Source organism: Falco cherrug, chromosome 6 (genome assembly GCF_023634085.1).
Source record: "Falco cherrug isolate bFalChe1 chromosome 6, bFalChe1.pri, whole genome shotgun sequence".
Taxonomy (NCBI): Eukaryota; Metazoa; Chordata; class Aves; order Falconiformes; family Falconidae; genus Falco; species Falco cherrug.
In genome coordinates this window covers 67,047,378-67,071,128 of record NC_073702.1, presented here as the reverse complement: position 1 = coordinate 67,071,128, position 23,751 = coordinate 67,047,378, and the positions used below count along the sequence as shown (strand labels likewise).

The 23,751-nt window shown below is 40.7% G+C and overlaps 1 protein-coding gene across 2 annotated transcripts; it reads left to right on the top strand.

Annotated features, from left to right (window-relative positions):
• The first annotated feature begins 28 nt into the window (after nucleotides 1-28).
• Nucleotides 29-14,131, top strand: QRSL1 (glutaminyl-tRNA amidotransferase subunit QRSL1). 2 transcript variants are annotated; one of them, XM_055713649.1, is made up of 11 exons: nucleotides 29-159; nucleotides 354-513; nucleotides 1,663-1,761; nucleotides 3,175-3,271; nucleotides 4,990-5,166; nucleotides 7,451-7,626; nucleotides 7,758-7,870; nucleotides 9,404-9,596; nucleotides 9,988-10,105; nucleotides 13,012-13,217; nucleotides 13,704-14,131. In XM_055713649.1, the coding sequence occupies exons 1-11, from the start codon at nucleotides 136-138 to the stop codon at nucleotides 13,913-13,915; spliced, it is 1,575 nt and encodes a 524-aa protein (XP_055569624.1). In that variant the 5' UTR covers nucleotides 29-135; the 3' UTR covers nucleotides 13,916-14,131. The 2 variants fall into 2 exon arrangements, with proteins under 2 accessions (XP_055569624.1, XP_055569625.1); XM_055713650.1 differs by lacking the exon at nucleotides 4,990-5,166.
• The last annotated feature ends 9,620 nt before the right edge of the window (nucleotides 14,132-23,751 follow it).

Genomic DNA, 23,751 nt, shown 5'->3' with positions numbered 1-23,751 from the left:
ATGGCCGGCCGCTTTCTTGGCGGCCCTGCCAATGGTGCCGCTCGGTGTTGCGGCAAGATGGCGGCGCCCAGCCGCGGCGCCGGGAGAGGGGTCGTAGCGGGCCGGCGAGCGTGAGGCGGCGGGAAGCGGGGCGCCATGCTGCGCGCCTCTCTCCGCGAGGTGAGCGGTGCCAGCCGCTGGCGAGCCGCCGCGGCGCGGGCTGGTATGGCGGCCGGGGCGAGCGGGCCCGCCGGGTGTCTGTCTGTCCCTTCTCGTCCCCGCTCCCCGGAGCCCGGGGATGGCGCTTTGTCCCCTCGACGCCCGAAGCGGGCTCTGTCACCTGGCTGCTTTAACAGGGGAGGATGCGCTTGCAGGTTTCGGCAGCGCTGAGGGAAGGACGTGTCAGTCCGACGGAGCTCTGCCGGCGGTGCCTCTCCCTTATCAAAAGCACCAAGTTTCTGAACGCTTATATTACCGTGGCGGAAGAAGCAGCTTTGAAGCAAGCTGAAGAATCAGAGAAAAGATACAGCAGAGGTACGTTTGTAATTAATACTAGTCCCCAAAAAGGCGTCGTGGAGGAACGCTTTGTGTTAGATGAATCCCATTTTCCTTTCCGGGTAGCTGTGTGCTGCCGGGGGGTGAGGGGGTTGAGGCTCCCGTGGGTGCATGCCCATGGTGTGTGCTTGGCACCCAGTAGCATATTCAGGTCAAAAATCAGAGGCAAAAACCTGAACCAACCCAGGTACTGCAGATTAAATACGGTCTGTGCTTCTTGAACGACATCGTGGCTGTGGGTTGTCTCTTCTCTCCCAATTTATTTTGAATTGGTAGCCAGCAGTTCCTAGGATCAGGAAGATGCAGTGGCCTTTTGCAGGCCTGTTGGCTGGAATAGGCAAACACCTGGTGCAGCCTATCAGGTTTCAATTAAGCAAGCAAATGAAAATAAAACAACATTGTTAATCACAGTTATTAGTTGGTGAACAGAACAGCATTCAGTCCTGTTATCTACAGCATTTAGAGGCTGATTGTCCTCATTTTCCTTTGCTTTCCCAGAAAAGGGAAGTTTTCACCTAACGAGGTATGGTTTTTTTTCCTTTCTGGGTGACACTTGCTGTCCTCTGGCAGCTTACGAAAATTGCCACCCAGAGTGTTTGGTTTCCTGACACAGGCCTTTTAATTTAATTTTTTTTTTTTTTTTTTTTTTTTGGCTGGATGGTGGGTAATCGATCACTTAGGGAAGATTTTCTCTGCTTCAGTAATTTTTTTAGATTGTATCTACTGTGTATGTCAGGTAGGCAGAATTTATGGCTCCCAGCCTAGGGATGGAGTAGATTTAGGCAGCACCTATGGCTGAAATAAGCATTACATGGTCACATTTTGAAAAGGTAAGCACTCCTTTGGGATAGCTAACCTATATGAAAGCAGCTGCCTGTCTTGCAGGCTTACACACGGTTTGCAGAGCTCTGCTTTGCGAGGCCTGGTCTGGTTTGGCAGAATGCTCAATGCTAGTTAGAATGGAAGATGGTTCTTGAAAATGTGACAGACAACCGTCAAATACTAAGTGGATAGCATTCTTGTTTCCAAAAACACCCAAAGGGACAAAAAAAATAAAGTGTAATTGATAAGACTGCACATATATCTTTGTTTTAATCTCTGTTGTCTTTGCAAAAATTCCTAATGCAGGTCAGCCGCTGGGTGTTTTAGATGGAATTCCTATTGCAGTAAAGGACAACTTTAATACAGCTGGCATTGAGACGACATGTGCTTCAAACATGCTAAAAGGTACAGTAGAGCTTTTAAAGTAAAATCAGATCTGATTTTAGAGCTCTTGCTTCTTTCTTCAGAGGGTTTATGGAGTGGAGTTTTCCAGAAATCTAAATATTTTCAAAAAATGAGATGCGAAAATATGTTTGTCTAATTTCTGCCAAGCTCATCCTGGTATTACAGATGCATCTTTTTCTTGTTACAAGCACATTATCTCCTTTATTCATAGTTACATGCTGTTACCAATGTGATGTTTATTATAGCCTATATACTAGAATAGTTGTTCTATAGTTCTCATTTTGCTTCATGTTACTTTTAGTTCTACAGGAGAGCAGTCAGTGCTTGTCTAGCAAAATCCAAATACGGTTTTTTTTCTTTTTCTTTTTTTTTTATTTGTTCTGTTGATAATTGTTGACTTAAGTGTTTTTTTCATATGGCTGTAGGAAGAGTAGACATTAACAATTATTTTCTCCATGTACCTGATAAACAAATATGTTCTATAAGGCTTTTTAAATTTTTTGAGATTTCCTAAGCTCGTTGTTTGTCTTAACACGCCATGAGCATTTACAAGGTGTTAGAAAGTTTTCAGGGTATAAGCAAAAGTAGAAAATATTCCTTGTAACTGTTTTGTTCTGTACAAAGTGAAATTGAAAAGTTTTGTGGAAGATAGCGATAGCTCAAGTAAATTAGCAGACCCATAATCTGATTGTGGTTTTTTTTTTAACAGCAGAAGAAACAAAATATGGCTTTGCCATTTTAAAAAGTGTTACATTACCTGAGATGCTTCTCAGTAAAGCACATTCTTAGACCCATTGTGATTGATTGCACTGTTGTGGCTGAGAGACTTAGGAGTGATGATGTCTTGTTCCTGTTGAGGTTGGGGGTGCAGAAATCCCTGTCAATATTCACAAAAGGAACTGGTTGCTGCCTAGGATCTCATGTGAGTGTCATGGTTCTCAGTCTAGTTTATGTAAGGTCTGAGTGGTCAACGGTGCACGTTTACTGTAGAATAGCCAGTTACTATTTCAGCCTGTGGTTAACCGTATGCTCCTTTATCTCATGATAAGAGGAGATAATTCAAGATAGTTTAGCACTTCACAGAAAGGAGCTCTTTCTCAATTCTAATTTTAGATAGTTTCTGCCAATTAGCTGAATGCTACCCTTCCGGTAACTTGGGTATGTGAAGTCTTAGCTCCACACTCGAGATATGTATAATCCAGAATTACTGGGTTCTAAGTTGTGGAGAGAAGAAAAAGGCATTGCAAACAAAACAGCATTTGATTGACTTTTGCTAAATTTTGGAAGTTACTCATGTTATTTTGAAGGAAAACTTTGACACTGTGAATGACAACTTTGAAGTGTTCAGAGTAGCTACTTGTAAAAATCAACTGTATCTCACCACTCACTTATAATTGTTGTGATTGTTTTCAGGTTATGTTTCTCCTTACAATGCTACAGTAGTTCAGAAATTAATGGATCAGGGAGCTGTGCTTTTAGGAAAAACAAACCTAGATGAATTTGCAATGGGGTGAGTGATACTTATTATTTTTAATGTGTGATTGCACATTAAATACACACAATCTGTTCCAATTTACCTGTAATCCTTAACTCGTCTTTTTCTGAGGTTAGGAAATAATGAATACTTACCCATGAAGATCATATAAAGTTGCATTAATTTCTCCCTGAGCATTTATACTGTTGTCTAAATGATACAAATGCTGAGTTTTGCAAAAACTATGTTTAACTATAGCTGTGTTTGAGGGGGAAGAAGCAGTACAGCCTTTGCAGAAGGCTGAGACGGAGCAGACTTCTTCCAGATCCAGTAGCTTGTTACTAGAATTGGTTACATAACCAGTTAATTGCTGCCTTTTTCTCTCTCCTCACTGGTGGTTTTTGCACTTAGTTAATTATTATCATGCTCCTGATGGCAGTTGCCACCTCTGCCGGTCAGCCACTGGACTAATTTGTATGAGTGCTCCCTGACTTGCTGCAAACAGGCTAATGTAAAGTAACACTTTAAATTGCTTAAGCTAATGTTGGTGACTTTTTGTCAGGAGCTTGATAGAAAATACTCTCACAAATTGATTCTTTAGGAAATCAGTGAAGGCAGCCAACCTATAGCAAGGAACAGCACTGGGCAGTTAGGGATAGGCATCTTTGTCACCACAAATGCTGGATCTGGAAAGGAATGTCTGAGACTTTAGTTACCTATGAGAAACAATAAGTGTTGTGTTTTGGTTTTGTTTTTATTTTACCTAAACTGAAGACAGAGGTTTGACTGGGAATTCATGTGGATGGGGTGGAAATACTTTGACTGTATTGTTTTGGGTAAAGTAAATAGTGTGTCAGAGACACTCTTTGAAGGAGGAGCTGGGAAAGAGCTGATTATGCAGTATTACAACTAGTCTAAGCTAATTAAAGTGCAGGATTCTCCTACAAAAGCTTATCCCACTACTGGCCTCTGGTCTGTGTGTTTGCATGGTCTCTTATGCGAGCACCGACATGGCTGCTCCATGTGCTTGATCAGGGTGTGAATCCAGTAATGATGCCTCAATAAGGTTAGTTTTCAACTGTTGTGTCAACTGCCCACTGATCTTTTGGCTATCATAACACTGCCCCCCTGGAGTCAGGGGGAACATGGGGTGGAGGTTGTGAAGAAGAAGGAAGGTACCCCCAACCCCTGCTTCTGGTGGCATCTGACTGAAACCAGTTTCTGAGAAGTCAGTGTAACAGTCTGAACCAGCAACCTGTGGCCTCAGGAGAGGGCTACAGAGTGAGTAATAGTGTGTTATTTACAGAGAAGTGCTTGTTCCTGCTATTGTGGGGCTTTCCCCCCCACCTTTAGCAGCATGGTTTTCCGCAAGACTGTGGTCATCTTTTGCTTTTTCCAAATGCAGGGTTAGGAAACCAGAAGATGTTTCTTTTGAAGCAGATGTTCGGGTTTACTGTTACATAGCTTAAATGAGGTTTATATTTTTGTGATTATGTTCTTTTCAGTGGAATTAGACACAGAGGAGATAGAAAGAGGTATGAGTTCAGATCCTTTGTGAAGATCTTTTAGACTTTACAGTTCCATGTAACGTTGTTGAAGTTGGCTGCACAAGGATTTATATACAGCAGTCTCTTTAAGCTGAAATTGAATTTGCTATGATGAAGGATGAGGAATTGGATAAAGAAAAAAAACTTGGAGAATGCAGTGTGTCATCTGTCGCTTGTGTCTGTATTTGTCCTGTCTGACTACCTTAGATCTGGGAGTACAGATGGGGTATTTGGACCAGTCAGAAATCCCTGGAGTTATTCAAGACAGTACAAGGAAAAATCTGTTCCAAAATCCGATTCTGAGGACGAAGAGTCTAACTGGGTAATAACAGGAGGGAGCTCAGGAGGCAGTGCGGCTGCTGTGTCATCTTTCACATGTTTTGCGTAAGAGGCTTTAAAAAATTGCTTTTTTATTAAATATCTCCAAATATGTTGAAAGGTTTTAATTTTATAATTTTCTCATAATTTAGTTTGAACCAGGAGGGTTATTTGCACTGGCATGCAAGAATTTATTTCGGCATCCCTAGTTTTTTCGTGGCATATGATGAAGCCAGGATTAATCCACGTAGACAAATTTAGGCTTATTAATTTTGAGTGTTATTCATCATACTGATACAACCACTTTGTGCTGGGTGAATTAAAATGATAATGGCAATAAAGGAATGACAGTTTTATTATTATTCCCACATACTCTCTTAAAATTAACATGGGTTTTGTGACACATCATCTTCCTCAGAAAGTGCATGACACAAATACATGCTGAAAATGTAATTCAGCAAATGAGGAGATCCCTTAATTTGTAACAGTATAATAATCTTTCCTCCCCTCCTTTGTTTTTATAGCAGAGATATGTAGTAATACATGAGATTTGGGATCTGAAAGCTTTCAAATCCCTGACTTAACAGAAGGATGCACAGATACTACTCGGATACTTACAGACTTGTCTGCTTTAAAAAGTTAGAAGACAGTTTTAGTTTTGGGGGGGGTGTTTGAGTTTTTTTAAAGTGATTTTAAAAAGGCAGATTTATTTTTTTTTACAATAATCATTATCTGCATGAACTAGCAAAATGCTATTTAACAAATCAGTTATCTATATTATCTTCCCATCCAACTGGTAAAAGAAATCTGATCCTTAAAACTTCACACCTTTAATTTTATACAGTTTTTAGAGCTGCATAGTGGAACACATTTTATAGAAGATGATTTCAGTTGTGCTCTTAACTGGAAGGTGTTTAAGAATGCTTTTTAGTTACTGTGTTCTCATTTACCCATTGACTATATTGTAAGTGTCTATTTTATTGTGGAAATATTTTTTGCTAATGTTGATTACAGCTTTTTAAAAAAAATGTCTTTATATACAAGACCCAGTTTATTTTATGATTTTTTTAAATGATACCTCTCTTCATCTCATTGCCCTTTGCTAAGATGTAGTTTACTCAACATTTTAATACTGTTGAAAACGAACTCGATGCAGCCATTCCCAAGGACTGCTGGTCCTTGTCCTGAGCCAGAATGGGCTGATCCTGATAGGGTCTGGCACCTTCTCTTATGTTGCTGGGCATGCTGAACTCTCATTTTGCACTGCTCAGCACTTTGTCAGATCATGGAGGTTTTTTTGTCCAGCTATTTTATTGCTTATAACCTATTGTATATCCACTCTATTAGTTTCTTTCAGGCATCAGGAATGCTGCCAGTCTTTGTCTTTTCACTTTGAAATTTGGATGTACAGAAATGCTACAAAATTGAGGATCTTTTATATCAACACAAAAGCTCTGAAAAAATTCTACTTCAGCAAAGTCAATTGAATTGGTTCAGCCATCTCAGAAACAGATGCCTATGGGAAAAGTCACGTAACCACTTCAATAAAAGTTATACCTCCTCCTGAAGTGTAACTTGTTTTTGGCAAAGATTTAGATGAAAGCTGTTTTATTTTTTAAATGGTGCTTGAACTTAAAATTATTAAAAACTAGAAGAGTGGATTTCATTGCAATACGAATTTCCAATTCCATTACAATTTTTGTAATAGAAATTTCAATTTAGAAAGAACAGGGTTTCACCTGTGAAAGAATAAAAAAAAGTCAAAAAAAAATTTAAAAAATGTCCTAAAATTGCACCTAAGCTGCTGTAAGCTGGGAGTTCTGATGCTATGCTTTGTAGGTTTGGAAGCAGTAAAAACATCCTAGACTTCGAAAAGTGTGCCCTCTTGTTAGGGGCAAGAAGTGTACTGTGTCACTGTTTGATTGTATATTGAAAGATGCTGCTTCATAGCGTATTAGCTGCTGAATGACTATGACAGCGATGTCTGAAAATCATACACTAAATCACATGAGGTGTATCTTTTGGAATCCACAGTACTGGAACAGACCAACAGAGAAGGCAGAAGTAGGTATTTAGGGCCATGTTCAGATGGCTGAAATTCTGCCTGTCTACTTCTGCTTTGTGAAGAGAACTGGGCTTTCCTGATGGCTAGTGCAGAGACACTAAGAAAAGTAAGAGAACAGATAAAAAATAGCAGACATAGGGAGCAGACTGAAATTTAGGCTGTGTGATTATGACTTCTAATCTGGAAGAATTCACGCATTTTTAAATCCGTGCATCTTAAAGCTGTAAATTTTTATTATTTGGATAAGTTCTGAATTACTAATTGATAATCCTTTTGAAACCGTAGAGCCTTAGGGTCAGACACAGGAGGATCTACCCGAAACCCTGCTGCTCATTGTGGTCTAGTAGGTTTAAAGCCAACATATGGACTGATTTCTCGCCATGGTCTCATTCCCCTAGTGAACTCTATGGATGTGCCAGGAATCCTAACCAGATGTGTGGATGATGCAGCAGTTGTGTTAGGTATTACTACTTCATATGTCTTTGTATACAGCATACCTTTGTTTACATTACCTAAAACCAAACTGAATTCTGGCTACCCAGAATACCCAGTGTATATTTTGCTGTTCTTTACATGTCATGTCAAATTTCAGGTTCGCTTGCTGGACATGATCCTAAAGACTCTACCACAATTCAGGACAGCTTTAAGCCGTTTGAACTACCCAATTTGACTGACATCAGCAAGCTCTTGATAGGAATTCCAAAGGTAACATTTAAATTCTGTCAATAATTGTGGACAGGAATGGCAAATAGGATACCTAACAAAAAAATATTTGTGTCTTGCTCACCACCTTGTAGTCTCTTATGATTTAAAACAGTGAAGACAGTACAAAGCAGCTCCTGGAAAAGAGCCGTATGTGCTCTGTTGCCTGTGCAGGCAATTCATAGCAAGCACATGCTAATGCTTCATCTGAAACATTTTGTCATTATTGTGGGAAGCTCTACTGGGAAGTTCCAAGGCAAATGGGGAACTTCAGTTCTTGGTTCCTTCTGTTACTTTTTCATCAGTCACCTGTATAACCTCAAACCAAGTTGCTTTTAGTGCCGTCTCACACAGTGACGTTAGTATTGGTTTGTGCAGTGCTTTGAGATACTTGACTAAATGGCACTGTGTTAACACAAAGCAGAATTTTAAAAGCAGTTGAGTAGCAGAAGGAGCTGTAATTCACAAAGCTCTGATAAGGATTGAAAGACAACTGTAATCTGGCTTCTGATGTATACAATTCAATCATGTTTGTAAGGATACTTGCAATTTAGGCACAACATTTGGGACTTCAGCCTATCTTTAATTTAGTAAATGCTCTGCCTTCAAAGAGACAATGTGAATAACATTTGTTGGTTTGATTCTCAGTATTTGAACCTGTGTTAGAACAGGTATATTAAAAGATTTAATTTGGTAAACAGATGTCCACTGAGCAATTATTCGGGATCTGTGAAATGCAAAAATTGTATGCCTAGAAAATTAATAGCTGCATATTGTTTAGACGTTGATAAAGCTAAAATAGTGGTATTGGTTAATTATTCATATCCTTTGGACAGTTGTTCTCTACTGCTACAGATTATCTTAAACAGATACATGCATATATTAAACATGGGTCATAACTACTCAGGAATTAGACAGTATTATGACCCTGATACTGTGGGTTAGAAGTCAAGCAAGTATCTTCAAAAATAGAAAATTTTAATAGAATATCTTTAACTTAAGCTATGTTCCTGTTTAAGAGCTATCTAAGTCTTGTGCCAACCCCTTGATTGTAGTTCTTCGGTGGGTTGGTTGGTTTGTTTCACTGAGGCAAGCCAGTTGCCACTGGTATGCAGTGGCCCTAATATCTTTTTATCTTTCCTACTCACAGCAGCCCTAGTATTAGGATTTAAACCTGAAGAGTTTCTACCCACAAACTGCAGAGCAGTGCATCACAGTTTCCATGAATAGACAAATAAGTAAATAATTGGGCAATTCCTCCTTGGGAAGAAACTGCTGAAATTCTGTGGGCTGCAATATGTGGGGTGATCCTACTGAGATGAACATAGTATTCTTAAGAAGACTGAATCCTGTTAATTTAATACTGTTTGATTGAATAATATTTCGTAGATGCAAGAAGCTTTAGTAAGTACTTTAAATCATATAGTGGTGAGGTGATAGTTTCAGTGTATTTTTTAGCAAGGAGTATTTGTGTTTTGGTTGCCATTGTAAGTAAATCAGTATGTAAAATCACTCCCTTTTTTGTTTTTCTCTGAGGAATATCATGCACCAGGTCTTTCTAGTGAAATTCTGGCTGTCTGGTCAAAGGCTGCTGACCTCTTTAAGAGTGCAGGTGCTAAAGTAATTGAAGTGAGTCTACCACACACTCGTTACTCAATTGTCTGCTATCATGTGCTGTGCGCAGCAGAAGTGGCATCAAATATGGCCAGGTTTGATGGACTGGAATATGGTAAGGCCTTTGAAAAAACTTTTTTCTCGGACAATAGAGACGTTGCTGGATGCCATTAAAAAGTATTAGTTATAATAGATACGCTCTTCATGGTTGAATGCTTGGTGTTCTTTCTTCAAGATGAATGAAGTAAAAACGCTGTCCATGAAAAATGAGTAAATAAATACATACTGTAATATATTTCACTTCTAGACACAGGAGTGTCTGGGCTTAAAATCTGTTTATATATCTATAATAAAATAGGAATCATATGCTTTGTTGTTCTGGAATGGTAGTATGTCAAACTGAGCAAACAGTGGCTTATTGTATTACTATGTATAACACTACCTTATATTGTAAAATCTTAAGGATTACAAAAAGTATTAATTTCCAAAGTGCTTTTTCTTTTCAGGACACCGTTCTGACATGAACAAGTCCACAGAAAGTATGTATGCTGCAACACGACGAGAAGGCTTTAATGATGTTGTGAGAGGAAGAATTCTGTCAGGAAACTATTTCTTGTTGAAACAGTAAGCAGAACATCTTCAAACTTAAATTTGTCAAGTTAACAATTCTTTAAGCAAATGGTGATTAATTATTCATCGTGACATGAAAAAAATATTCATCCTTACACTAGTAGCTACTTGTATTTATTATTATTGCTTTAGCTATATAATACCTAGTGAACTGCTAGTAATGAATGATAATGTTTTCCGTTAGTCTTACCAGTGAGCCTCCTAAATTAAATAAATAAAACGACATAGTGATTTTTTTTTCCTCCTACCAGGGTATTATTGGCGCCTATTAGTTGAATTAAGGAAAAATCTGTCCTATGGTATGACATTGAAATCATACTGAAGCCATTACTGCTGTAGTTTTCAAAGTTCTGTAGCTGTTAATTCCATTAGAACTGCATAGAAAAACTACTGATGCATTCTAGTGAGGTCTTCTAGAGAAGGACAGAAGATATGGCAATTAAATTAACTTACAGCTCTTTGCCTCAGTATACAGGGAAAGGAAGGCCCTGGCAAAGGTACTGAACTGATGTCTTTACAGAAGACAGGTTTTTATCCAGCTCATGTAGAGAGGCTGGTGCATGGATCAATTTTACCTTTTTTCCCTTATTTTTCAGTCCTTATCCAACAGTCCTAATTTATGGTAGTAAAAGTGCTGGTTTTCTCTGTCTTAATTTGTTCAGATGTTAACAGAAATATTAATTGTGCCATCAGTCTTAATGCAAGTGCACTACAGAAAGAGCTCTGTCTGCTGGAGTATTCGTCAGATGTGACTTCTAGTTGCTTTAGGGGACAGGAATGTTATCAGTCAGTATGAAACAACCAGCTTTTATGGAATGCTGATATTCCTGCCAAGTGTGCTCCTTCTGGTTACAACTGTCCAGATCGGCTTTCCTAAAGCTGCTTTAAAATTCATGTAGTTCACTCTTCTGTAAAGGAATACACAATTGGCTTCCATCAAGATTGAACAGGAGAGTCCTGTTCTTGTCCACAGTAAATTACTTTTGAAGAACAGAACACAGGGTTCAAAAAGCATTCTTAGAATAAATAGTAAAGCCATCTGTGTCTCCTGCAAATGTTGCATTTTACAGATTATTTTTATCTTGCTTTTGTAATCTGTAAAATAACTAGATGGTTGTTCAGGAAGTTGTGTTTAATATCTTTATGAATGATCTGGAAAAGAGGATCAAGTGCACCCTCAGTAGGTTTGCAGACAGCACCGAGTTGAGCGGGATGTTGATCTGCTGAGGGCAGGAAGGCTCTGCAGAGGGAGCTGGGCAGGCTGGACCGATGGGCCCAGGCCAGTTGCATGAGGTTCAACCAGGCTCAGTGCCGGGTCCTGCCCTTGGGTCACACCAGCCCCACGCAGCGCTACAGGCTGGGGGAAGGGTGGCTGGAAAGGGCCTGGGGGAAAGGGCCTGGGGGTGCTGGTCAGCAGCCAGCTGAACGTGAGCCAGCAGTGTGCCCAGGTGGCCAAGGAGGCCACCAGCATCCCGGCTTGTATCTGAGACAGCGTGGCCAGCAGGACTGGGGCAGTGACCATCCCCCTGTACTGGGCACTGGTGAGGCCGGACCTCGAATCCTGTGTTCAGTTTTGGGCCCCTCGCTGCAAGAGGGACGTGGAGGTGCTGGAGCGTGTCCAGAGACGGGCAACGGGGCTGGGGAAGGGTCTAGAGAGAAAGTCTTATGAGGAGCAGCTGAGGGAACTGGGGTTGTTTAGCTGGGAGAAAAGGAGGCTCAGGGGGATCTTAGCACTCTATACAACTGCCTGAAAGGAGGCTGTAGGAGGTTGGGTGTTGGTCTCTTCTGCCAAGTAACAAGAGGAATGGCCTCAAGTTGTGCCAGGGGAGGTTTAGATTGGATATTAGGAAAAAATTCTGCACTGAAAGGGTTGTCAAGCACTGGAACAGGCTGCGCCGGGCAGTTGTTGAGTCACCGTCCCTGGAGGCATTTAAAAGACATGTAGATGTGGTGCTTAGGGACTTTCTAAAGTTAACAGTTAGAATGATTTCAGAAACTATTGTAGAAAAAGGGCAAATTCATGATATGACGACTTAACTTGAATCTGCTGTCTATTAATTGTAACTATTTTCACTGCAGTTTTTCAGAAACAAAACTTTAGATTGCTCTAACAAAGTGGCTTTTGGGCAGTTTTAATCTACATTTTATCTACAAACACTCTGGCATGTAGCATAGCTGTGGTTTTAGGTGGCAATTACTTTTGAAACTGAACTTCTCTGAATTTAAGGATTCCACTTTTACCAGTTCTGCATATGAAGTTAAAAGGAACAATAGACATAAAGCTGACTAATTTGTTTCTGCTTCCCAGTTGTGTAAAGACAGTTTAGAAATCCATAGACCACATGTTTACATGAGGAAAAAAAAGTTAAAGAAAGATAAAGTCTTTATAGTATTCTACAGAGAAGTATGCTACAAACACATGGATAGCTTTAAGTCCATTTGGAGCCCTGTAGATGGTGGGACTTTTTCACGTGCTGTAAGTATCTTGCTGGATTGAATCCTAAATGATTAATGCCTATTTTCCAGGCCTCCTGAGTTCTGTATTGTTTCTAGGCTTTGCTGTGCTGCCCAGCAGTGAAATTCAATACACAGTTTCAGAATGGTCATAAAATTGTTGTTTTGATTTTTTAGTTAATCATTGTAAACTAGGATTTTGTTTTCCCTTCACCTTTCTCCAGCAGTGTGCCCTCATTTCTTCCTTCTCCAACAGCTTCATTGCTGTGAGAGCATAAACACCATGCTTGATGACTAAGCTTCTGGTTTATCAAAAACTCAAGTACCAGTGTTAGGCTTTTAACCAAAGGGAATACTGGGCTTGTCTTTTCTACAGTAACTAGAGAAATTAAGTTCTGTGGTTTTGGAATTAAATGTCAGGCCCTCATGTCCATATTTCTTTCTAGGAACTATGAGAATTATTTTATTAAAGCACAGAAAGTCAGACGTCTCATTGCCAATGACTTTGTGAAGGTTTTCAGGAGCGGTGTTGATATTTTACTCACTCCTACCACTCTGAGTGATGCAGTACCATACATGGAATTCATCAAAGAAGACAACAGAACCCGCAGCGCACAAGATGACATCCTAACACAGGCTGCAAACATGGCTGGTGAGTAGGGACAGGAATTCATCTATGTTTTCCCCTGCCTAGTCATTTTTAATGTCAATTCCCTTCAGCTATTTAACCTCTTCTTTAAAATCAAGATATTTCACCCCTGTGTTGTAAGTCTCACAGTAATAGCCAGGTATAAGGATAGTTTATTTATTAAATTCTTTAGAATGTAAGACTAGATTTTAAAGTGGGGCACATTGGAACTGAGTGCGGACTGCAGGTAAGATGAATCTGCTCAAGTTCCAGAGACCAGAGTAATTTTTCTAAGGAGAGCTGATTATCTATTCAGAGGACGCTGGCTCCTTAAATCACTCTGATTTCTTGTGATCAGCTAGCAGTATCCTTAGTTCATTGACTCAAGTTATTTAACTAGTCTTTTTTCCTCTACAGAATTTATTTTCTGGTTCTCTTAGAATTGCTACAGAAATTACTCCAACTGGATTTGTTTAATGTATTATCTTTGCATTTGTATCTTCCTTTCAGGACTGCCAGCCATAAATGTTCCTACAGCTCTTTCAGAAAGGGGCTTGCCAGTTGGGCTTCAGTTCATTGGACGTTCATTCCAGGAGAAGCAGCTTCTCACTGTAGCCAGATGGTTTGAAAAACAAGTAAAATTCCCAATGATCCAGCTAGAAGTAGTAAAGAGGCACGACCACGATGTTGTTCAGCATCAGAAATCTGCTTCTTTTTCATAACGTGAGACTTGCTAGTCAGCTAAAGCAAGAAACCTATGGGGTTGGTCTAAAAATATTCCTGCTGTTAACTCTCTTTTGCAGAAATAATCCATTTTAGGATGGAATCATGACAGCTTGTTACTGTGTAATTAAGGCAAAGTGAATCATTAACTAAACATGTCTGTGTTATTAAGAACCATTTTTAACCGACATTAAAAACAGCAAGTTGAAATTGTATATCTTATGCCTGTGGAGCTGCTTTTTTTTTCCATTCCCAGAGGGTGTGTAAGGTATCTGGCCCATTAAACAACTAACCTGAACTTTTGTGTGAAAATTGCATAGTTGCCAAAGGGCTTGGTTTCCTTCTGGAGCGTAGACTTTTGTAATGGAAACAACCAGACAAGCTCTAATGGAACAAAGGTATCAAGGATCTGTTCACCAACAGGTATATACAAAAGGAAACAAGGGAATAACTGTATAGATAATTAATTTTTAAAATAAGTAAATCCCTACTTCTAGCAAACTCATGCAGAAGGTGAAATAACCTTCAGGTTTACACATCGTGCAGATTATTCTGGTTACATCCGTTGTAAGAATGATGATGTCTAGTAGTCCTTGAGTAGTTACTTTCTTCTTCCTCTAATCATGTCACTGTGCGCATCCTGTCTTGCATCAGCTTGCTGACCAGAGCTGTCAGTGAGGTTATCCATGTTGGAATACCTGCTCTCTGATGTGCAGTCACATCCACCGCTTACTGTTTCTAAAAGTAAAGGTCTGTGTCTTTTGCCTAGAGTTTGTGATAAAATTCGGACTGTGGAGAGTATTCCTGGAGACACATGAAAGGCCTTAGAGTGTTACAGAAGAGAACAAGCAGAGAATTGTTCCTTCCCTTGGAAATTAATTCTGGACTGACTTCTGTCCCACAGGAAAATCCCTGCTTGTGCATGGCAATCTTTCTCTTAAAACTTCCCCTGATGTTAAGAGAAATCTGATGGAAAAAGTGGAGCGAGGCAGATTCTCATTTTGTTTCCCAAGCAGCTAGGGAAGGGGAACTGTTAGTATACCTGCACTACTTTCGTTAAAAGCAGGGCTCTGATTGCAGGGTCCAGCATCCTCTAAACAAGCATTCAGATGAGAAGAGCAATTGACTGTTCTGACACGGGTCCTTCACAGTTTCTTCTTTTGGTAGATTTCTGAGCATAGAATAACTATGCAGTGAAATACACAGTAGAGAAGATACAAACCAAGCAAGCAGACATCCATTCTGCACAGCATTTACAACTTCTGTGTTAGTAGTTGAGACCTATCTTTGAACTGAAGGTTGTGAAGACTTGAAAACAGAGCTCCTGGGTAGATCGTTAAATTTCTGGGCTGTTAGATACAAGGCAGCCCCAATAAGGCTTCTGCCCTGCTTCCACTCCCAGCTGTTTTGTGTTTTTTTGGGGACTATATACCTGATGCTCTTTCTTTGCTCCCCTAAGGATGGAATTTCACTAAGTCAGAGATGACGGCTAGTGGAACCAGCATGGTCAAACATCTGAATGTAAGCGAGTTACTGAAGTTGTACAAGACGATACCTAAGAGACATCTGCTGTCTTCATATTAGAAAACCATTCTCAAGCAGTTGAATCTGGGGTCCTCAGCAGTTCCTGAAGTAGCTTAACATCCCAGATTACTGTAGATACAGCGATTGTGCAGAGCATCTCTGAGCAGAGCTTTTTTTGTGCAGCTGCTGCCAGCGCCCAAGTCATGGCTCCAGAGTTACAAGTTTCTGTGATGGGTAATTAGACTCGAAACTCATTGTTACAGATGCGGAGGAATTCCAGGGAGCAGAAAGGTCTGGGGGTTAAACAAAAAAACCCCAAACAAATTAAAAAAACCCAACCTGTCTATACAAATACTTTATATAACTGCCTTGAAAAACAATTTGCTAAAATAATAGAGTTAAAAGTTTTATGGTATTGCAGTTGCCACAGCGGGGGGTAGGTGTAACCTAACCACACCGTGAGCCCAGATAATTCCAGTGTTTCCTGAAGGAAACAAAAAGCTAGAGCTTTAGCAAGCAAGTAATCTGCTTTAATGTTTAGGGGTGCAAATGTTTGCTTTAGAAACTGTAAGGACACTGTGTAGTGGAAAAGTTATTTTTGAGAAGAAAAGTATTAAGAGCTTTTGCTTAAGATGTTTTTAAATACAACTGCAATCCGATATTGCAGTTTATGCAGTTTCCACATATGTCGTTTTTCCTTCACTCTCCTTAATAGACTCATAGTAAGGAGAAATTCAAAGGAAAATTTAACCTGACTGCTGCTACTTGTTTGTTCCCGCATTTCTGTTTTCAAGTTGGGGGGCTTTGCCTGGTTCTGCATGTGGTTTTGTAGCCTGGGCTATGGGCCGATACCTGTACAATAAGGGTATAAGGGCTGTAGAGTCAAAAGCAAATGCCACTGCAAAATATGCAATTAAATGGACTTCAAAGCACTGGGAAATTATTTTTTTTTCTAAAAGGACTGTTCTTGTAGGTCGCTGTGTTGGTTAGTGAACAGATTTGTGTGACCTGCCTTGCTGCACTGGTTGTGACGTGTGGTGGATGGGTTGCTGTCATCTGTGCTGGCCCAAACACCTGGGGCAGCAATGGAGCCTCCTGGGTTAGATGCCCCTCTTCAAGGGAGGGTGCACTGTGGTGGGAGAGGCTTGAAGTTACAGGGCAGAGGAAAGACCAGCTGAAAGGCTGCTGCGGGCGGGTGTGGAAGATGGAGCAACAAGGGAGCAGGAGCAGAGGTGGTAGGTGGTCACTACTGGCTGGCAGCAACTGGGCACTTGCCTGCACTGTACTGTGAACTGGGATAGCTGCTGGGTTGCACCTGCTGTTTGCTAACAGCAATCCCAACGGGGAGAGAAGCTCCTGCACTGCTGCAGTGTATGGGGTACAAGCAATAGGCACTTCACTGTGCCACCCAAGAGGAGAAGTTTCGGCTTGGGAAGAGACACACAGAAGCACAGAAAAGTTGTCTAGGCAGGCTGTGAAACACCAGGGGGTAAAACACATGGAAGAGGGGGAAGATTAAGTGTCATAGAAGCTGTTAACTCATTTGAGAAGCCAGAGACTTAGGAAGAAAAGGACATGGGGACAAGGAAGCATAAATATTCTGTTGAAGGAGGGAGGGGCCCCAACTTCATGTTCCTAAATGGAAATCTTTGAAGGTGGGTGCCTTTGTGAATTGCACCTCTCTGAACTAGAATGTCCACTTGATTTAGTCCAAGACCAGAATGTTTAAGAGTTGCATTTGAAAACTGGTCCCAAAGTGAGTACTATTCAGGCACACATAATGCCTGACACAGACACATAATACGTGCTTAACAAAGACCAAAAGGAAAACATGTAATTAACAATATACTTCAGGAAGCCTAAGGACACACTGCAAAAAGGACCTCATGAGCTCAATTTCTCTTCATAGGTAACTATTTCATACAGTCATCTCCATAAATTTATTAAAATCTATCTAAAGAGTATTTTGGTTTCTTCTATTAGTATTCCAGAACCTTTTGTGAGAAACTTTAATCACATCCAAGCCATACACACCTATTTGCTCAAGGCAATATTGTTCTTTTGTTTAAATATGCCTTCTCACTCCTTGTGTTTAATTCATTCTTGTGTTTATAGAGCACAGTTGCATTCTTCCTTAGCCTTTATCCTGCTAGGACAAATAAATCAAGCTCTTCCAGTTTACTCCTGTGTATTAGAGTGCCCTGTGCTAATCCCTGTAGCCGTTCACTCCACCTGCTCCAGCTGAATCCATCTGTCTTCCAACACAGGTGACTAGTATTGTAAAGATGATTCCAGGTGCAGTTTTAAAAGTGCAACAGCGTTAATATTTCCCCATTGCTCCTGAAAAATTCCTCCCCAAAACAATCTGGAACCACACTTGGCTTTTACTCAGCCATATTACACCACACCGGCGGCTCAAAGCCAATTTACAATTAACCAGTGCACTCAGGGGCTTTTTCTGTCTCCATTGCTTTCAACAGATAAGCATTTCCATATGAGCTGAGAGCTCATTGTTAGGCTTCTAGGTTAATGAGCCTGCATTCCTCATTACTGCTATTCAAACTATCAGTTTTCCAGTTTTTCCTGTAGAGTCCAACTCTCCACTGTTTTGACAGTAACTCCCAGCTTCATGTCATCAGAAACAAAGAATGTGTCCTTCAAATATCTTTACTTATCACTATCTTACCACTGTCTACAAGTATCTTAAGGGTGAGCGTCAAACGCCCAGTGACAGGATGAGGGGCAATGGGCACAAACTGCAACACGGGAGGAAACCTGTGGTTTTTGAACATCAGATGGATGTTCAACCCATCTGAACATGAGGAAAAACTTCTTTACTTTGAGGGTGGCATAGTCCTGGGACAGGCTGCCCAGAGAGGCTGTGGGGTCTCCTTCTCTGGAGACATTCCAAAACCACCTGGACACAATTCTGTGCAACCTGCTCTAGGAGAACCTGTCTTAGTAAGGGGTTGGACTAGATGATCTCCAGAGGTTCCTTCCAGCCCTGACTGTTCTGTGACTCCATGATAACTTTACCCTCATTGCAATCATTTTCCAAGCCCTTGCTGCCAATGGACTTGGAGAACAATAAAATCCAGCTTCTTCTGTGTAGCTTCAGTAAATCTCACCTGTGGCCTGATGATTCATGACAGTGCATCACTTATTGACAACAGCTAGATACAGCCTGAGGAGCTGCAGCCACACTTAAAAACTTGGAGTTTTGGTCCTCATTCTGTTCCATAACTGGCTTGCTTTGAAGGCTACAGGCAAACAGAGCCCCATTGCAATAGACACTGTGCAAGAATATCAGGAAAAGAACCTGCCCTTGAAAAGAGCTTGCATCTATTGCATGTTTACCCGCCACCCCCACCCCCCCCTAAAAACAACAACAAAAACCCACCCCAGGATAATATGCTATTGTATCCACAGTGCTGGAAACATAAGAGCCTGAATGATCTACTCTCAATTGCGAACAATGGAAACTTGCTGAATCACTAAAACCAAACCTTCAATAGGCAAAATGCAGCCTTGTCACTAAGACAAACTGCTAATAGCAACAATGAGGCTTGGAACAGCTTGTATGGAGCCAAACTGCCTCTTGTACTTCAGCTGAAGTTCATCCAGAGTTGAACGAGGAAGTCTCCAGATGGTCACTGGAACTGGAGCTAGAAGGAGGGGCCATTATGTTACTTTCTTGTTCATACACAAAGTGTAGATTTTTGTTTAATGCTTACATTTAAGACTTATGCCCAGAGGAATGGACAGGATAAACTATGAAGGAAAGTGGCATAACCTAAACAGGGAGGATGTTACTACTTTAAAAGTATATTGTAGCCATAGCACTTTGGCAGGTATTAACTCAAATAGCAAGGGGGAAAGCACAACTGTGTTGCAAAGTTTGTGCTGTGCTTTTTTGATACAGCATGTAAGACAATGCCAGTTCTTTTACCGAAGAAAACATCTAACATCAGAGTATTTAGGCAGACAAGCAACAAAATCCTCTATTGCATTCCCAGTCAGGAGTGTGACGGGCAGGAGGATGTCCATGTTGTTGAGCTGAGCTGTAAACTACACTTCATTCTGGATCTTTCATTTTGGGTTGTATTTGTGTCTGCCCCCTGCGCTACACAAGCTCACTGACAGTGCACACCCAACACCGCCTGGCTCAGGGAGAGCATGAAATACCTCAAAAAGACTTTGAGAGAGCAGCAGCAGCTCTGAGTCAGTCTGCCCGCTCCTAGGGAGGCCAGCTCGCTTGCTGTGCAGATGATCAGCGGTGGGAAGGCGCTAGGCTCCATCACAGTGGTCACACAACAAGTCAGAGAAGATATTTAGGAGGAAGAGCTGCCCCTGAGAGGGCTGTCCACTACAGGCAGGGCAAAGGCTGTCTTCAGGAAGACATGAGGGCAGTCCTGGCACCTTGCCAGAAGTGCTGGTCCATAGGAAAGCTAACATCATTTAGAAAAAGGGCATTTCTTAGGACTGTTTGTTTTAATAGGTCTGTTCTTACAGTTTTCAAGCATAGTGATAGCAATAATTGTTAGGCTTCTTAGCTTCCAAGGACTCAATGATAAATATGTATTTCTTCATTTCCCATCTCAGTCTTGAATCTTGGCTCAATCGCAAGGTTCATGCACGCACACAGTGTGAGGAGCATATAAAAGCCACAAGGGCTATGTGAAACACTGACTATACAGTCGAGGTGATAACTTATCCCACAGCATGAGATCGACCTGGGGGATGTGCCTAAATATCCGCAGAGAGGAAAAAGGACCCAGCTCTGCTTACGCCTGTTCGATTTGGGACTTAAAGCACCCAGTCGACAGAATCACCCTCAAAGCCAAAAAACGTTCTGTGTTGTGGCCAACACTGCTGCAGACCTTTGCCATGAGACCTTCTCAATTGAGGGCAGCCCAGCAGGGACCACAGCACATCCTGGCAGGAGGGGGTCCCTCACACAGCGAGCAAGGAGGCCACACTGATCTTCAGTCAAGGGGAGAGCAGATTACACCTCCTCGTACCAATCTCGGGGGAGGAACTCAGAGAAACACACTATTCTTGGACAAAAAAACTCTTGTTTTGTCCCTAGAATATACACTGAGACATTGCAGGTGCCAAGCGTATTTTTTCCACCTGGCGTGTTTTTCTTGAAAATCAAATTTCTCTTTTCTAGTATATGCTAGAGGAAAGGATGGTGGTGGGGAGCTTGTAGCATGCCTTAAAAAAATGAGGGGAAATGAAATGGAATACCAAAGCAGAAAATCTTTTTTGCAAGCAAGTCAGCAAAATATTCTAATGCATTTGCTTTTCACACACAGTTATGTTTGCAAACAGCCTGATGAAAGGGAGGCGCATTGCCCCAGTTCCATCATCTCTGTGAGACTAAATTGGAGCACTGGGGGATAGGGACTTGATCTAACATGCTTTGAACCTGGTGAAAAAACAGACTTCAGCTGAACCTGCACTGAACTAGCACCCTAACTGAAAATAAAGACTACAATTATTTCTTTTTCTTCTTTAAAAGTGAGACTGTTAGACAAATTATGGCATAAAGGAACTTTAGGGAGCTATTGCTTTTCTCTGTGCAACCTTTGCACTCTTTGTGTACAGTATCTCTGACTCTTGCTTCTCCAGTCTGACACTTCATTGCCACTAAATTTATTCTCTTTAAAAACAAAATTGCCTGATGAATTTGGCAATAAACACGGAATTTGTTGATAGACTGGAGATGATGGAGGAATCTTTCAAAAGTGAGATGAAAACTGGTTCTTCTTGCTGTGAACGGAATGAACATGTTCTCGTCAAGAAGAGAATCAGTAAACATAGTAATGTGCATGCTTGCCTAACAAAGGTGTCCAAAACTTCCTTGTCTTGCCATTCTTCATTCTGAAAGCACAGACATTCCCTAAACCATTGCCTGTGGCTTTCATGAGCAAACTCACTAAACAAACATCATATTGCCATGGAGTCTAGTATTACCAGAGTGAATGTGCTATTGAATTAACAACACATTGAAGCCATTTTAAAGTATATTTTAATCTTTAAGATACGAGAACTTAACTCATCTCAGACTCTGGCTGCTACAGTCAGAAATTGCTGTCATTGCCTTAAGTATCAGTTAGCGCAGTGGATGGGTGGGGGACAGGAAGACTAAACACCGCTTCATTATTCTGTTGATCTCTCCCATTTTTAGGCCTTTTTTCTAGGACCTGCTGCAAGCACTAACCTTTATATGTAATTAACATTAAAGAACATTGGCAAGAAAGAGCCCTGAAAAATTACGAAGTCTCCAAACATGAAGATGAAATCTGAAAATGAGTTTCATCATTCACGAATAACCTTTGGAGATATCTCTCTGTTTCTATAAGGTTGACATTGTCAGGTCCCTACCCATATGCCACTTCTAGAACACTTGTCATATTTTTCTGTCTTTCAATATATTAATCTTTAACAGTAGGTAGGAGGCCCTGGCTTTCTCCGCTTTACAGAGGAAGAGCAGCTGCACAGAGAAACCAAAGAAATCGTTTTCAAACGGATCTTTTTTGGATATGACTTAACTCTGTACTTATGGCACCCCTTCTGAAAGCTTTACTAGCCATCAGACTTAAGGGTGCCTTCCACAAGCCTGATAAGACTTACAAGGACAAGACCAACAGAGACCACGTTTGCATCACTTCACCATAAATAATTTTTCTTATTATTCTGTGGAAGCAGGCCATATTTACTGTAGTGTGCTATGCTGGTTTTGTGTCACTCACTTTCTACACAAGTGTCAAGTACCATCCAAGAAAAAAAACCAGCACTCTACAACTCTAAATGTATGATAGCAACATTATTTTTATCAACCACCTCTTCTAACAACATTATAAAGCTCTCAGGTTGGTTTGACAGGAAGCATTTTTCTATCAGTCTGTTGACAGTCATATTATATTGTTTTCAAAGCATTATCAGTCCAGTGTCCCCCCCCCATGGTTTCTATTATTTTTCCTGTGGCTAAGGCACAACACACTTATGATTGGCTGTCTCCATTGAAATGCTAGCAGGTCTCACAGGTTAGCTTCCCCCCTGCCTTCCTTGGGGCTTCCCCACCAGCCACCCCAACGCTCATCACAGCCTCTCAGCCCCACTCAGTTTCCTGGAGGGAAGCTACGCATTTTCAAATGTTTAGCTGCAATTTAGCATTCTCCCAAATTATTATGGAGGGGAAGATATCATACAGTCAGAAGACATGGTTATAGCATCCCTGTTTTGTATCTATAAATGTCTTTAAAGTCCTTTCTCTGCTGCTTGTGACAAAGCTTTTGTCTTGCCAGTGGCACCAGTAGGTGACCAGGAGCGCAGCTGGGCTGGGAAGGAAAGGTCGTTTTTATTCTTAAGAAAGCTTAGAGCTCAAGTGTTTAATGTCTTACCTTAGCTCAAGTGTTTAGTAGCTTATCCTATGGAAAGGGCTGTATCAGCTTTCGCAGTTAGAAGTTTCTATCTTATATTTGTCACTCTCAGCTTCCCCATTCTTCTTATTATTATGTATTCACGGAGAAGAGGATTATTGTTTTAACAGCTCCCTCAGCTAGGATGTTGTTGTTTTTCTTGAAACTAATGTACCCTTATTTCTTCCCAGTTACAGCTTATTAGGCAACCCGTAAAGTATTCTTCGATGTTTTCCAATTATAATTTACATTTTTCCCCTCAACTGACTTAGTTCAGAATTGTTTTCCACTTTGTCAAATTGTATCAGCTAAAGCTACTGATTTGCATTTTGTTTGCCTTCAACAAATGTAATCGAGTTATGACCATTTAAATTTATCGTACTGCTAATTTTTAGTTCTGTGGTTCCTCCCCTCAGCTAGGACAGAAGTCTAGTCTAGAGTTTCCCTGGTGCAATTCTTTTTAAGCAAGAAAATGAAGAATGTTATTTAGTGATTCTGAAGATGCTTCAGTGCTGGCAGCAAGAGACTGCTGACATATGTCATTTGGATTAACGTCTCCCACAAAAAAGTGACTTTCTTTTTCTTCCTATACATTATAGATAGTAACTGAAGGAGCCAGTCATCTGGTCCTCCACAAAAATGACCACTCTTCCACAGACAGCAACTCATACTCCATTTTACACTTTTCATGGTGGGAAATCAATCCATGAGATCATTTCTTTGTCATTTGTCATTAGTAAATAAATCATGCCCCTTTTTTTTTTTGGTCATAGCATGCTATTTCTCATCCCCTTATGTCCACTAAACCTTTCTTAAGAGATTATAACCAGTGATTTAAAGATTTCAGTCAGTAGAAATTTTCCATCAAGTTCCAGCAATGCCAT